Source organism: Macaca fascicularis, chromosome 7 (genome assembly GCF_037993035.2).
Source record: "Macaca fascicularis isolate 582-1 chromosome 7, T2T-MFA8v1.1".
Lineage (NCBI taxonomy): Eukaryota > Metazoa > Chordata > Mammalia > Primates > Cercopithecidae > Macaca > Macaca fascicularis.
In genome coordinates this window covers 102,825,510-102,840,550 of record NC_088381.1, presented here as the reverse complement: position 1 = coordinate 102,840,550, position 15,041 = coordinate 102,825,510, and the positions used below count along the sequence as shown (strand labels likewise).

At 38.2% G+C, this 15,041-nt stretch overlaps 1 protein-coding gene across 7 annotated transcripts in view; it reads right to left on the bottom strand.

Annotated features, from left to right (window-relative positions):
- Positions 1 to 15,041, bottom strand: part of SRP54 (signal recognition particle subunit SRP54) — a 98,558-nt gene that overhangs the window by 61,602 nt on the left and 21,915 nt on the right. For all 7 annotated transcript variants that reach the window (XM_045397526.2, XM_015453253.3, XM_065547494.2 and 4 more), the window contains 9 exons: positions 12,660 to 12,764; positions 11,564 to 11,630; positions 11,426 to 11,483; positions 8,596 to 8,746; positions 6,779 to 6,927; positions 6,371 to 6,471; positions 5,450 to 5,536; positions 1,543 to 1,616; positions 1,230 to 1,338 (listed from right to left, as the gene is read on the bottom strand). In XM_045397526.2, coding sequence (XP_045253461.1) covers positions 1,230 to 1,338; positions 1,543 to 1,616; positions 5,450 to 5,536; positions 6,371 to 6,471; positions 6,779 to 6,927; positions 8,596 to 8,746; positions 11,426 to 11,483; positions 11,564 to 11,630; positions 12,660 to 12,764 — 901 coding nt within the window. The remainder of the gene's footprint in view (positions 1 to 1,229; positions 1,339 to 1,542; positions 1,617 to 5,449; positions 5,537 to 6,370; positions 6,472 to 6,778; positions 6,928 to 8,595; positions 8,747 to 11,425; positions 11,484 to 11,563; positions 11,631 to 12,659; positions 12,765 to 15,041) is intronic.

The following is a 15,041-nucleotide window of genomic DNA, read 5'->3' as shown; positions in this document are numbered from 1 at the left end:
ATCACTGTAATCAGTTTGCAGTCATCAACATCAAGCTAAGATCCTCCATCAGCAAAGATTAGAATGCACTGAAGGCTTAGATGATCATTAGCATTTTTAGCAATAAACTTTTTATTTTTTCTTTTGAGACAGAGTCTCTGTCACCCAGGCTGGAGTGCAGTGGCACGATCTCAGCTCACTGCAACCCTCTGCCCCCAGGTTCAAGCGATTCTCCTGCCTCAGCCTCCCAAGTAGCTGGGATTACAGGCATGTGCCACCACATCTGGCTAATTTTTTTGTATTTTTAGTAGAAACGGGGTTTTACCATGTTAGCCAGGCTGGTATCAAACTCCTGACCTCAGGTGATCCACCTGCCTCAGCCTCCCAAAGTACTGGGATCACAGGCATCGTAAGCCACTGCACCCAGCCAACAATAAACTATTTTAAATTAAGGTATATACATTGTTTTTTAGACACAATGCTCTTGCACACTTAATAGACTACAGTATATGTATGTGTAAACATAACTTTTATATACACTGGAAAACCAAAAAAATCTGTATGACTCACTTTACTGCATGATATTTCCTTTACTGCAGTGGTCTAGAACCAAACCCACAATATCTCTGAGGTATGCCTTTATAGGGTCAGGGGAACACAGCAGTATACTGAGAAAACTGAAACCTTATGTTTCAGACTGAAAGACTTTTCTAAGCATTGCTTAAGCTATCCATTTCTTAGTTTCCCAATGTATGTTAGCAATATTAAAGCTATGAAGAGACTTTTAGTAAATTTTTTTTTTCATAGAAGCAGGGTCTTGCTATGTTGGCCAGGCTGGTCTTAAACTCCTGGCCTCAAGTAATCCTCCCACCTTGGCCTGCCAAAGTACTAGGATTACAGGCGTGAGCCACCTCACCCGGCCAAATTTAACTCTTTAAAAACTAGTATTCCACCAAATTTGACTACAGAGTTCTCCTTTTAAGTTATCTCTATCAACATCATGAAGAACTAGTGTTCTTTCCTTGTATCTCATTTGGAGAAGTATTGTAGTAGACATTTCTCTCACTGATGAAGGCAATCCAATGATCATAACCCTTTGAGTAAGAGCTTTCAAGCTATTACAAATCTACCTAAAAATAATCTTTCAGTCAAAATTTCTCCCCATCTTGTCCACAAGAACACAGTGAAACTCTCTCATCTTACTGATATTCAGAATATTGTCCCCTGAGGAAAATAATCTGCCATCTTACCTTGATCATTCATACTATCCATTATTGTCATTAATTTCTTTAGCCTTGCCATTGACTCCTGTTCATTTCCTTTGCTCATAAAATCTGTTCCAAAACCAGGGATCATCCCCTAAAACAGATTTAAACATAAAGTCAATAATAGCTTAAGATTAATAGTTCAAAATGTCCACATTTAACTATTAGGTTTAATATTGACACTAAGTCTTAAGATACCTATTTTTACCCAAATGTAAAAATAATTAAAGCAAGTGTATCTATTCTTAGAAAATTTAATAAAAACAAAAGAAGGTATAAACTTTTAAGGATAACTAACCAAGATCTGACTGAAGGGGCCCATTTTCATGATATTTTGAAATTGCTCATACATGTCTCGCAACGTAAACTGACCTGAAATACAATATAATTTGGATATATTACAGTATGTACATTTCCATTCAACAAAACTAATTTCATCCTTAATCATGAATTCATCTTGAAGCATACTTATAAAATATACAATCAATAAATATTCACCAAGCAGTTACCATGTGCAAGATGACAGGATGAATGCTAGGGAGAATATATAGACACATAGACAGGTCCTATCCTAGAGAAGCTAACATTCTATCTGAGAAAACACATATACAAACACACAAGAAACCTGAAAACAAGGCACATAAACTATCCCTACTAGGATGAGTAAAATTTTAAAGGTTGACAATATCAAAAGTTAAAGAGGATGTGGACCATAAAGAACTGCCATATATTGTTGGTGACAGAATAGCAAAACACTTTAGAAGATTGTTTGGAGTTTCTTAAATAGCTTAGGGATCTATGAACAGGAAAATGGATACCTGTGGAAAAAATACTATTCAGTAATAAAAAGAACAAACTATAGATAAGTATGACTACATGAACGAATATCAAAATATGCTTAGAGAAAAGAGATTGGAAAAAAAAGGATATATTCAGAATTTCTTTACTTTTTTAAGAGGGTTGTGCTCTATCACCGAAACTGGATTGCAGTGGTACAGTCATAACTCACTGGTAGCCTCAAACTCCTGAGCTCAAGTGACCCCCCCGCCTCAGTCTCCAGAGTAGTTAGGACTATAGATGCATGCCACTGGATTTTTCTAAGAGATATGGGTCTCACTATGTTGCCCAGGCTGGTCTCAAACTCCTGGTCTCAAATGATCCTCCCACCTTGGCCTCCTAAAGCACTGGGATTATAGTATGAGCCACCATGCATAGACCAGGACTTCTATAATATGAAGTATTACTGGGAAAGGGCATAAGCAAACCTTTTAGAGTAATGGAAATGTTCTGTTTCTTGATTGGGTATTGGTTACTGTGCATTTGTTAAAAAAAGAAAGATATCCTTAGGATTTGAGCATTTCATTGTATGTATATTAATCTAAGCTTTAAAAACAGGGATGGAACAAGCCAAAAGAGAAAGTATTTTCTATTTATGTCCTAAAGATAAAAAGAGAAAAGGTATTTGATTCAGGCATTCTGAATTTGAAGTGACAGTACAGTATCTTAAAAGAAACGTTACAGCAAGCAACTAGAAACACAGAATTAAACAGTGGAAGAGAGGATTAAGGTTGAAATACATATTTGGCCATTTATACAGAAGTGATAATTAAAGCTAGGATAATATAAGAAATCTAGAGACATCGAACTTAGAGTATGAAAACAGAAAAGGCAGAAAACACTTAAATATTCGGAACCAAGGAAAACAAGAAAGGTCACTACATGTGGAAATTAGGAGACCCTTGGAGATCTCAGAATGAGTAGAATATTAGGAACAGAAACAAAAGACTTCAGGAGAGTCAGGAGTAAGAAAGGAAACAGAATAGGAATATACACCCAGCTTCGTAGTGCTAGCAGAAACAGTGGTAGGATTATTCAAGATAGAAAAAGGAAGGAGTGGCCAGGCATGGTGGCTCATGCCTGTAATCCCAGCATTTTGGAAGGCCGAGGCGGGCGGATCACCTGAGGCCAGGAGTTCGAGATCAGCCTGGCCAACATGGTGAAACCCCATCTCTACTAAAAATATCAAAATTAGCCAGGCGTGGTGGTGCACGCCTGTAGTCCCAGCTACTGGGGAGGCTGAGGCAGAATTGCTTCAAACTGGGAGGTGGAGGTTGCAGTGAGCTGAGATTGTGCCAATGCACTCCAGTCTGGGCGACAAGAGTGAAACTCTGTGCCAAAATAAAGAAAAGAAAAGGAAAAAAGGTGCAAAGAAACAGGCAACGAAGTATAAATTCATTCATTCAATAGTTACTGAAGGCCTACTATGTGCCAGACACTGTGCTAGGTACTGTGAACATAAAAGATGAATAACACAGCTATGACCTCTACCTTCACCATCCAGCAGGAAAAACGGACATCAAATAATTGTGGTGAATAATAAAAAAATTGTAGGAAGCAATAGAAACATCTGTCAGAAGGTTCCAACTCAGTCTAGGGTTCAGGTGAAATGTCCCTGAAGAAGGACATTTAAGGAGAAATCTGAAGTATAAGTAGCAGTTAGCCATCTTGGTCAGAGATGATGGCAGAGGTAAGAAGAGAGATAGAGGGACAAGCAAAGGCAACAGCCCAGATGTGAGACAGGAATGTACATTTGAGAAACTAAAACAAGTCAAGCATAGCTGACACACAGAATACTAAGAACAACAGTGCTAAAACACAACATGGAAGATGTGAGCTAGATCATAAAATCAGTTAAAAACTTTATAAGGGCAATAGAAAGCCATTAAAGAATTTTAAGAAGAGCAGTAATGGGATCAGATTTGCAGTTTTGAAAGATTATTTTGGGCTGTAGTATGAAAAAATACATCAACGGGGAAGAGTACAGGAAGCTGGAAGATCTGTTGAAAGACTTACAATAAGAAGATCTAGGAAAGAGATGAACTAGCATAGTTGTAGAGCGGCTACAGAGAAGGGGATGGAATGGAGATATTTAGGAGGTAGGAACACTAGGACTAGTTAACTGATGGAGAAAGGAGTGGGCAGAGTGAGGAAGAAATAATAATGACACCCAAGTTTCTGACTCTGGCAACAATATAAATGATGTTAATATTCATTGATGAGACGACGAGGTGAGAGGTTGGGATGGGAATAAGGATGTGCTGAATTTGAGATGTCTGTGAAACATCCAAGAATGGTCTAGTAAACACAGATACATGAGTCTGAAGCGCCTGAGAAAGATGACTTAGAATGATCCCTGAGAAACACCAGCATTTAAGAGAAAGGTAAAGGCACAATTATCTGGTAAGATGAGTGAGAAGCAGCAAAGAGGCGAATAGTTGCTATGGTAATTAAAGATTATTTTTAGAACAACTGGAATGGTAGAGAATAATATACACGGAGTGTTTATGATGTGCCAGACATTGTACATGCATCGGCGAATGCAGTCTTCACAACCATATGAAGTAGTTAGTATTATGTACTTTTTACAGATGACAAAATTGAGGCTAAGTAATTTCAAAAAGTTATACAGCTGAATAATAGATCAGAGATACAAACACTGGTATGTTATTATTTAAGAACCTGAGCTCCTAATCGAGTAACATCCTTCCCTACAGGAGGGGTCTTTCATGTGGGGTAAAGAAAATGTGGTATATTTAATTTCATCCTTGTGTTCTAACTTACTTTTAACCTGTTTAACTTCAAGGAACCAGCCAAGCACAGTGGCTCACACCTGTAAAACCAGCACTTTGGGAGGCCGAGGTGGGCAGATCACCTCAGGTCAGCAGTTCAAGACCAGCCTGGCCAACATGGCGAAACCTCATCTCTACTAAAAATACAAAAATTAGCCAGGCCTGGTGGTACGTGCCTGTAATCCCAGCTCCTCAGGAGGCTGAGGCAGGAGAATCACTTGAACCCAGGAGGCAGAGTTGGCAGCGAGCCAAGATTGCACCCCTGCACTCCAGCCTGGATAACAGAGTGAGACTCCATCTTAAAAAACAAACAAACAAACATACATTTCAAGGAATCTAGTGAAAGCCTTGATTTTAATCTTAATTTTATTACAATAAAGAAAACAAAAACACTGAATTCTGTAACTGCTCAGGCACCTAGATTTTAAATGATTTGCATATAAATCATGTAAAATAATAAGCAGTAGAAGATCTGACTCTAATAAATATTATATTTCAAACAACTTAATAGTAACTTTATTAAAAAAAGTCAATGGAAGACATCTGAGATGAAGTGCTTTTTTGTCACTCATATACCATGTTTCAACTTCTCTATAAGTGCTTCATTGTCATCCAACTTCAACTCGTTGACTTTATCTATCAGTCCTTCAATGTCGCCCATACCTATAAGATGCAAAAAAGAAAAATTAACAACTAATACTATACCCTGCTTTACATTATACAAAACACACTCACATACATAATAACCTTGTGAGGTTATTATGATAGGTATTCTTACTACACTACACAAATGAGAAAACCGAAGCTAAGAAAGTTAAGTGGCATGGCCAGGCACGGTGGCTCATGCCTGTAATCCCAGCAGTTTGGGAGGCCGAGGTGGGTGGGTCACCTGAGGTCAGGAGTTCGAGACTAGCGTGGCCAACATGGTGAAACCCCGTCTCTACTAAAAATAAAAAAAATTAGCTGGACCTGGTGGTGCACGCCTGTAATCCCAGCCACTTGGGAGGCTGAGGCAGAAAAATCGCTTGAACCCGGAAGGTAGAAGTTGCAGTGAACTGAGATCCCGCCATTGCACTCCAGCATGGGTGACAAGAGCGAAACTCCAACTCAAAAAAATAAAAAAAGTTAAGTAGCAACAAACAAGTCACAAAGCAGGGACTGTAGCCCAGGGTTTAACTCCAAATTCCATGCTCTCTAACTATACCACCTTGAGACATTGCCAAAGTATTATTGCCCTTACATCTACTATTATTAAAACCACTTGTTTTTGTATTGTGCTCTAAAACTTTTCCAAAGAACTTTCTACTAGACACCTCATTTTACCACTTTCACCACAGAAAGCAGATAAGCATTATCTCTATTTTACAGGTAAGGAAAGTAAGTCATAGAAGGAACTGATGTTCTTAAATTAGTGAGGACAGAATTAAAATCCTATTTTGTCCTAAAGATACATTGTATTTCTTGGAGATTTGTCTACATCACCACCACTGTACATACCAAGAAGTTTGCTAATAAAAGGTTGTGTTTTGAAAGGTTCAAAGTCATCTATATGTTCCCCTGTACCAATGAAAATAATCGGACTTTTTGTGGCAGCAACTCTGGAAAAAAAAAGAAAATATAAAATAACCTCAAAAGAGCCCCACAAATTTCCAGCAGATCTGATATTTGAAGTGAATCCGCCTCCAAAGCTAATTAGACAAAGGTACAAAACTCAAGTTTCATTTCGCAAGTTGTAATAGAACTATATCAGACAGGCTCCAAAATTATTTCTATTTAAACTTCCTTTACAAACCATATTAGGCTCACTATTGAAACATATTTTAAATGATCAATATGAAAGCTATAAACACATACTCTTCCCCATACAATCCCAAGACAGAGGACAACAGTATCAATGATACTTACGCACTGAGCGCACCACCTCCTTTTGCATGGCCATCAAGTTTTGTCACTATTACTGAGGCTACATCTACTTTATCTTTAAAAGCCTTAGCCTGGGCTTCACAAGCCTGCCCAATGGAGGCATCCATCACGTAAACAATGTTATCAGGTTGCTAGAAAGTTTAAATAGAAAAGATACTTTAGAAAAGGTTTTTATTGATCCTAAGCAAATGTCATCATTAGAAGCTACAAAACAATATTTAGAGCCAGGCGCAGTGGCTCATGTCTGTAAGCTCAGCGCTTTGGGAGGCTGAGCCGGGTGGATCACCAGAGGTGGAGTTCAAGACCAGCCTGGCCAACGTGGTGAAAACCCTGTCTCTACTAAAAATACAAAAATTAGCATACAAAAATTAGCCAGGCGTGGTGGCAAGCCCCTGTAATCCCAGCTACATGAGAGGCTCAGGCAGGAGAATCACTTAAACCCGGGAGGCAGAGGTTGCAGTCAATTGAGATCATGCCACTGCACTCCAGCCTGGGCGACAAGAGTGAAACTCCATCTCAAGAAAAACAAACAAACAAACAAAAAGCCCCACAATATTTACAATATAAATAATTATTCAATCCATAAATATTTGTTGAAGTACTATGTATTATTGGGTACCATCTAGGTCCTGAGAACAAAAAGGTAAATGAGAAAATATTTGTCCTAAGAAACTTGCATTCTAGTCAGAGGACATAGATAATAAATAGATAAACATTTCAGATGTATAACAACTAAAATGGGATACAGAGTATCAGTTTTGAAGTATGGGAGGCATCTTCTAGTAGGGCAGTCAGGGAAGGCCTCTCTGGACCTAATGTTTGAGCTGAGACCTGAATAAAAAGGAAAAAGTTATGCAAAGATCTGAAAGAATGGCATTCTAGGCAAAAAAAGTGCAAAGGCAAATCAAAGCAGAAGAGTGTATACTGAAAACAAAATGGATAAAACACACTTGAGGCTATTTCCCTTAGATCTGCTCAACTTGGTCAAAATAACAACATAAATAAAAAGAAACTTACTAGCATTAACCACAAACCAAAGAATTACTGCTAATACTCCAATGCCAAGACATGAGTTCCTAAATAATATATGCTGCAGATATCTATAAACTGCTTCTCCTCCCCCAAATTATTTCCATCACACTTTTAAAGAGACAAAAAATGATAATACTTTTTTAATGCTTCATTTTGGAAAATTCTCAAAATTCACCTAAGTATTCCAACTGAATTTTTAAAAAGGAAATTCATCAGACATGAAAGGCTAATTACTAATTTTTTTTTTTTTTGAGATGGAGTTTTGTTCTTGTTGCCCAGGTTGGAGTGCAATGGCATGATCTCAGCTCACTGCAACCTCTGCCTCCCAGGTTCAAGCGATTCTCCTATCTTAGCTCCCAGGTAGCTGGGATTACAGGCACCCGCCACCACGCCCAGATAATTTTTGTATTTTTAATAGAGATAGGGTTTCACCATGTTGGCCAGGCTGATCTCGAACTCCTGGCCTTGTGATCCATCCGACTCAGCCTCCCAAAGTGCTGGGATTATAGATGTGAGCCACTGCACCCAGCCTAATTACTAATTTTTAAACGTTTTCTTATGCATACTAATAGGATGATTAAGTAAGAAAGGAAATTATTTTTTCAAATTTAAGAAGTTTATATTTAACGGAGAGCAAAAATGATGAAATTAAGTCACTACCACACAGATATAGGTGCCCAAAACAAATTATATTGGTCATATATTCAATCCGGTTTTATAATTAAATTAACCAAAGTCCTAGTGTTTTTACATTGAAAGCTACTTACTATAGCATTAGCAACTTGAAGCATTTCTTCAAATAAAGAGTCTTCTTGTTTATGGCGGCCACTTGTATCAACAATAATAATTTCAAAATTTTCATTTTTAAATTTCTCTACTCCTTCAGAAGCAATGATAACAGGATCCATTTCTGTATAGCTATATAACATGGACAAATGATTTAACAAAACGGCAAAACTTCCAAATATTACTAATTCAGAAATTGTTAGTTTACCTTTAATCTATTTTGAAAAAGCCAAAATGACCCCAATTTCAATTTAGAAGAAGAAAATCTATAAAGTATTAAATACAAAATCTACTTCTAAAAAAGCATGAAGCATTATCCAATTTTCCAATTCCAAAACCCAGTATGATTCTATCGCACGTCTTTTCTGAATGAACTGTGTCTCCTTCAAATTTATTTTTTATATTTTATTTAATAATTGAATTCATGTTCACAGTGTTTCACACGTTTTTCCATTTAATATCCATTTGGAAGCATTTTATGAAACCAGCAGATATTCTTGTAACAAGCCTGAGCAATACAGTGAGATTCCACTCTACAAAAAAAAAAAAAAAAATCTAGTTGGCATAGTGGAATGCACCTGTAGTCCCAGCCACTTGGGAGACTGAAGCAGGAGGACGACTTGAGTCCATGAGTTTGAGGCTGCAGTGAGCTTATGATCAAGCAACTGCACTCCAACTTGGGCAACAGAGCAAGACCATGTCTCTTTAAAAATAACACAGGGGGAAAAAAGAAAAAATATTTCTGTAAAACATAACTTTGAGGTTATACAGCATTCTATCAGATGGCTATATTGCTTATTAAATAATGCCCTCCTATTAGACATTTGACGTTTTTCCCATTTCTTTCCTTTTTCTTTTTTTTTTGAGACAAAGTTTCACTCTGTCGCCCAGGCTGGAGTGCAGTGGCGAGATCTCGGCTCACTGCCACTTCTGCCTCTTGGGTTCAAGCGATTCTCCTGCCTCAGCCTCTCAAGTAGCTAGGATTACAGGTGCCTGCCACCAGGCCAGCTAATTTTTGTATTTTCAGTAAAGACGGGGTTTTACCATGTTGGTCAGGCTGTTCTCAAACTTCTGACCTCATGATCTGCCTGCCTTGGCCTCCCAAAATGCTGGGATCACATGCATGAGCCATCACACCTGGCCTCCAATTTCTTTTTTAAATGTGTTTATTTATTTATTTTGAGGTGGAGTTTCGCTCGTTGCCCAGGGTGGAGTGCAATGGTGCGATCTCAGCTAACCACAACCTCTGCTTCCCAGGTTCAAGCGATTCTCCGGCCTCAGCCTCCTGAGTAGCTGGGATTACAGGCATGCGCCACCACATCCAGCTAATCTTGTATTTTTAGTAGAAATGGGTTTTCTCCATGTTGGTCAGGCTAGTCTTGAACTCCCGACCTCAGGTGATCCACCCATCTAAGCCTCCCAAAGTGCGAGGATTACAGGTGTGAGCCACCGCGACTGGCCTAAAAAATTTTTTTTTGTTGTTGAAACGGTGTCTAGCTCTGTCACCCAGGCTGAAGTGCAGTGGCATGATCTCGGCTCACTGCAACCTCTGCCTCCCAGTTTCAAGCAATTCTTCTGCCTCAGCCTCCCAAATAGCTGGGATTACAAGCACCCACCAACACACCCAGCTAATTTCTGTATTTTTAGTAGAGACAGGGTTTCACTGTGTTGGCCAGGCTGGTCTCGAACTCCTGACTTTATAATCCACCTGCCTCAGCCTCCCAAACTGCTGGGGTTACAAACATAACCCCACCGTGCCCGGCCTAAAAATTTTTTAAATTTATTTTTTCTAGAGATGAGGTCTTGTTATGTTGCTCAGGCTGGTGTCCAACTTCTGGGCTCAAGTGATCCTCCCATCTCAGCCTCCCAAAGTGCTGGGATTATATATATGAGCCACTGTGCATGGCAGTTTTTCCAATTTCTTGATATTAAAAATACAGCCAATATAATTGGTAAATGTTTCTTCTTTGAGCACTCTTATAAGTTGAATTTGGAACAAATGGTATGACCATTTAAGGCTTTTCATTTTTATGAGGCAAACCTCCTCCATAACAGTTTAATGTCATCCCTATTTCACTACATTTTCACAATCCCTAATACAATCTTTGTCAACTTGAAAAATCAAGAAATTAGATATTTTAATTTGCATTCTTCTGATTAGTGGCAACTTTTTATATGCAGATCGCTACTATCAAATAAAGACATATAATGTTACAAAAAAAAGTTTTTCCCCTAAATTAAGAACCACCACCAAAAACTCATGTAGAAATATACTTAATAAGAATATGTGTGTGGCTGCGTACAGTGGCTCAAGCCTGTAATCCCAGCCCTTTGGGAGGCTGAGGTGGAAGGATCATTTGAGTCCAGGAGCTCAGGACTAGCCTGGGCAACACAGGATCTTTTGTAAAGACAGGGTCTTTACAAAAAGTTTAAAAAAAAATTAGCAGGGCATGGTTAGGCGTGGTGGCTCATGCCTGTAATCCCAGCACTTTGGGAGGCCAAGGCAGGCAGATCACCTGAGGTCAGGAGTGACCAGCCTGGCCAACATGGCGAAACCCTGTCTTTACTAAAAATGCAAAAACTTAGCCGGGCGTGGTGGTGGGCTCCTGTAATCCCAGTTACTCAGGAAGCTGAGACAGGAGAGTTGCTTGAACCCAGGAGGTGGAGGCTGCGGTGAGCCAAGATCGCACCATTGCACTCCAACCTGGGTAACAGAGGGAGAGACTCTGTCTCAAAAAAAAAAAAAAAAAAAAAAAAAGCTGACAGACAAGAAGAGACATATGAGTGTTAAAATAAAAAACAGTAACCTACCTTCCATAAAATGGAATTCTTGCTTTGGTAGCATTCTGTTTTAGTTGGTCAAAAGCCCCTAGAAGATAAAGAGTTCATGAATCCTCAAACTTGAAAATAAAAATTATAGAAAACAATTTTCAAATTTCAAGACATTACCTGCTCTGAATGTGTCTGCACATATTAAACAGGTCTTCCAACCTTTCCTCTGGTAATAATACGCTAACTGGGTGAGAAAAGATTTAAAAATATAATATCATAAAGTATAACAAATTATACATATAATTTCTTCTGTTTTTCCTTATTATTTACCTTAGGAGTAAAATAAAACTGTATAATTCTCCTGATTATTAAAGATTTTTGAATATGGCAAATTTCCTACAAAGTTTTACATTCTAATTGTCATGCAGCAGCATTCAAATATAAAATGATCAAGTAGCAAATGATCATAGTAAAAAATGTTAATTACTATTAACGTTAATTAAAAACAAACAACAACAAAACGATCTAAAAATCATCCTTTTCTCTTTTTCCCCCTCAAACTATAACATATATGAAGCTTGTGGAAAAATCCCATAATATTGTTGAGACACCCAATTCGGGAAAAAGGAGTGGTAAACCGAATTAAAAATTAGCATAAAGAGGTCAAGGCTACAGTGAGTTATGTTCGCATGCCACTGCACTCTAGCTTGGGCAACGAAGTAAGACTCTATCTAAAAAAACATTGTATAAGGATATGCAAAATGAAGATCTATAGCATGCTGGGTAGGAACATGAAAAAGGAGTCCTGAGCTATAGAGGATAAAGTAAACTCCATGTTCTCTTCTCCAAAAATAATACACTCACTTCCTGAAAGGATAGGAATGGTCTTTTTTTAATAAAATAGCATAGTTATAGATGTCTACCTTCTTACAAAAAAGAAATAAAGTATGAGGATCTCTTCTCTTATCCTACAAAAAATTATTTAAAAACATACATCAAGTAACACAAAATTATAAAGCAACAATATTATAAAGCCTGGCTTTATAAGATATTTTAATATATTATAGTATATTTTAATATATCACAAATATATTTTAATAAAATATATATAACATATTATATATTAATATATTCTAATTAATTATAATTAATAAAATATACATTTCAATATTATAAAGCCAGGCTTTATAATATATTTTTACATTAAGTACAAAACTTGATTTATACAAACCTATCTTCCATATGGCTTCTTTTTAAATTAAGTTCAATTTACCTTTGAACATGTTGTTGTTTTACCACTCCCTTGCAATCCAACAAACATAATCACATTTTGTTTTCCTTTAGTGGGTGTCCATGCCTTAACTCCAGGGTCTACAAGCTAAATACCAAAAATAAATTAAAAATAAAATCAGGTTAACATACATTTAAATTCAAAACCCCTTCCCCACAACATTTTTTTCCTTTTTTGAGATAGGGTCGCACTCTGTCACCCAGGCTGGAGTGCAGTGGCATAATCGGAGCTCACTGCAGCCTCGATCTCCTGGGCTCAAATGATGCTCCCACTTTCAGCCTCCCAAGTAACTGGGACTACAGGTACACGCCACCACATCTAGTTAATTAAAACATTTTTTTTGTAAAGAGAGGGTCTTGCCATGTTGCCCAGGCTGGTCTCCAACCTCTGGGTTCAAGCAATCCTTCTGTCTCAGCCTCAGAGTCCTGGGATTTCAGGCGTGAGACACCGTGCTGCCACAACTTTTAAATTATATAAATAAGGGCATTTTCATAAAAAAGCTACCATACGCTATTCTAATATAACTATTCTCCTTTGTATAAACAGAGTAAAATTTAAGAACATGAATTTAACAAGTCATAATCAAGTATATACTCCAAATCAATTCAGAGTAAAGATCTCACAACATTTTTTAGAACAAGCTGGAGTATAAAATAAAATGTAAAAAACAAGTTTAAGCCACAGGAGGAATCTACATCAGCACTACAGAAATGTAATACAAAAATGTATGTGAAGGCTACACATGAACTTTAAAATTTCCAGTACTGACATTTAAAAAGTAAAAACAGGTGATACTAAATTTAATATCTATCTCAATACATCTAAAAAATTATCATTTTCATATGTAATCTATATTAAAAATTTAATGAGATTTTTACATTTATTTTCCCATACAAAGTCTGAAAATCTGGTGTGTATTTTATATGTAAAACACATCTCAGTTTGGACTAGCCACATTACAAATGCTCAATAACCACATGTGGCTAGCGGATGCCATACTCAAGAGTGCTAACGTTCATATTCAATTTGACAAATATTTACTTAACAAAATTACAGATTATATGTGAAATATTTTCAAGGTCAAACTGTAAATTCTCCAATGCCAAATATTTACTGCAAAGTTACTACATTTAGAGGGCTAGTAAAAAACAATCACCAACTTTAAAATGACAGTCAGCGGAAAACTGAGGTTCATATAGGGACAGTCTCCAAATTAAAAAAGCATGGGACATTTAGGGCTGGGCATGGTGGCTCATGCCTGTAATCCCAGCACTTTGGGAGGCCGAAGTGGGCGAATCATGAGGTCAGGAGAATCAAGACTATCCTGGCTAACACGGTGAAACCCCGTCTCTACTAAAAATACAAAAAATTAGCTGGGTGTGGTGGTGGGCACCTGTAGTCCCAGCTACTCAGGAGGCTGAGGCAGGAGAATGGCGTGAACCTAGGAGGCGGAGCTTGAAGTGAGCTGAGATTGCACCACTGCACTCCAGCCTGGGCAACAGAGCAAGACTCCATCTCAAAAAAAAAAAAAAAAAGCATGGAACATTTAAAAAGTAATTCACGTGGGAGTCAGTCGTTTGGAACTTGAAATGTATGATATAATAATAAATCCATAATAGTTAATGTCCCAGATCAGGGGTTGGTAAACTATGTGCAAATAAAGTTTCAATGGAGGCTGGGTGTGGTGGCTCATGCCTATAATCCCGGCCCTTTCTAGGGGCCAAAGGAGGAGGATTGCTTGAGACCAGGAGTTTGAGACCAGCTTGGGCAGCATAGTAAGATCTTGTCCCGGCCGGGCGCGGTGGCTCAAGCCTGTAATCCCAGCACTTTGGGAGGCCGAGATGGGCGGATCACGAGGTCAGGAGATCGAGACCATCCTGGCTAACACGGTGAAACCCCGTCTCTACTAAAAAAAAAAAACACAAAAAACTAGCCAGGCGAGGTGGCAGGCGCCTGTAGTCCCAGCTACTCGGGAGGCTGAGGCAGGAGAATGGCGTAAACTCGGGAGGCGGAGCTTGCAGTGAGCCGAGATCGCGCCACTGCACTCCAGCCTGGGTGACAGAGAGAGACTCCGTCTCAAAAAAAAAAAAAAAAAAATCTTGTCCCTACTAATTTAAAGAATTGGCCAGGTGTGATGGCATGCACCTGTGGTCCCAGCTAATCAGGAGGCTGAGGCAGGAAGATGGCTTGAGCCCAGGAGTTTGAGACTGCAATGAGCTATTATCAGGCCACTGTACTCTGGCCTGGGCAACAGGCTATAAAGTTATTACATTTCTAGTTATTACATTGAAAAAAATTTCAATCTAATACAGCCATGCCCATTCATTTACTACTTTGTTTTTTTTTTTTTTTTTTTGGAGACAC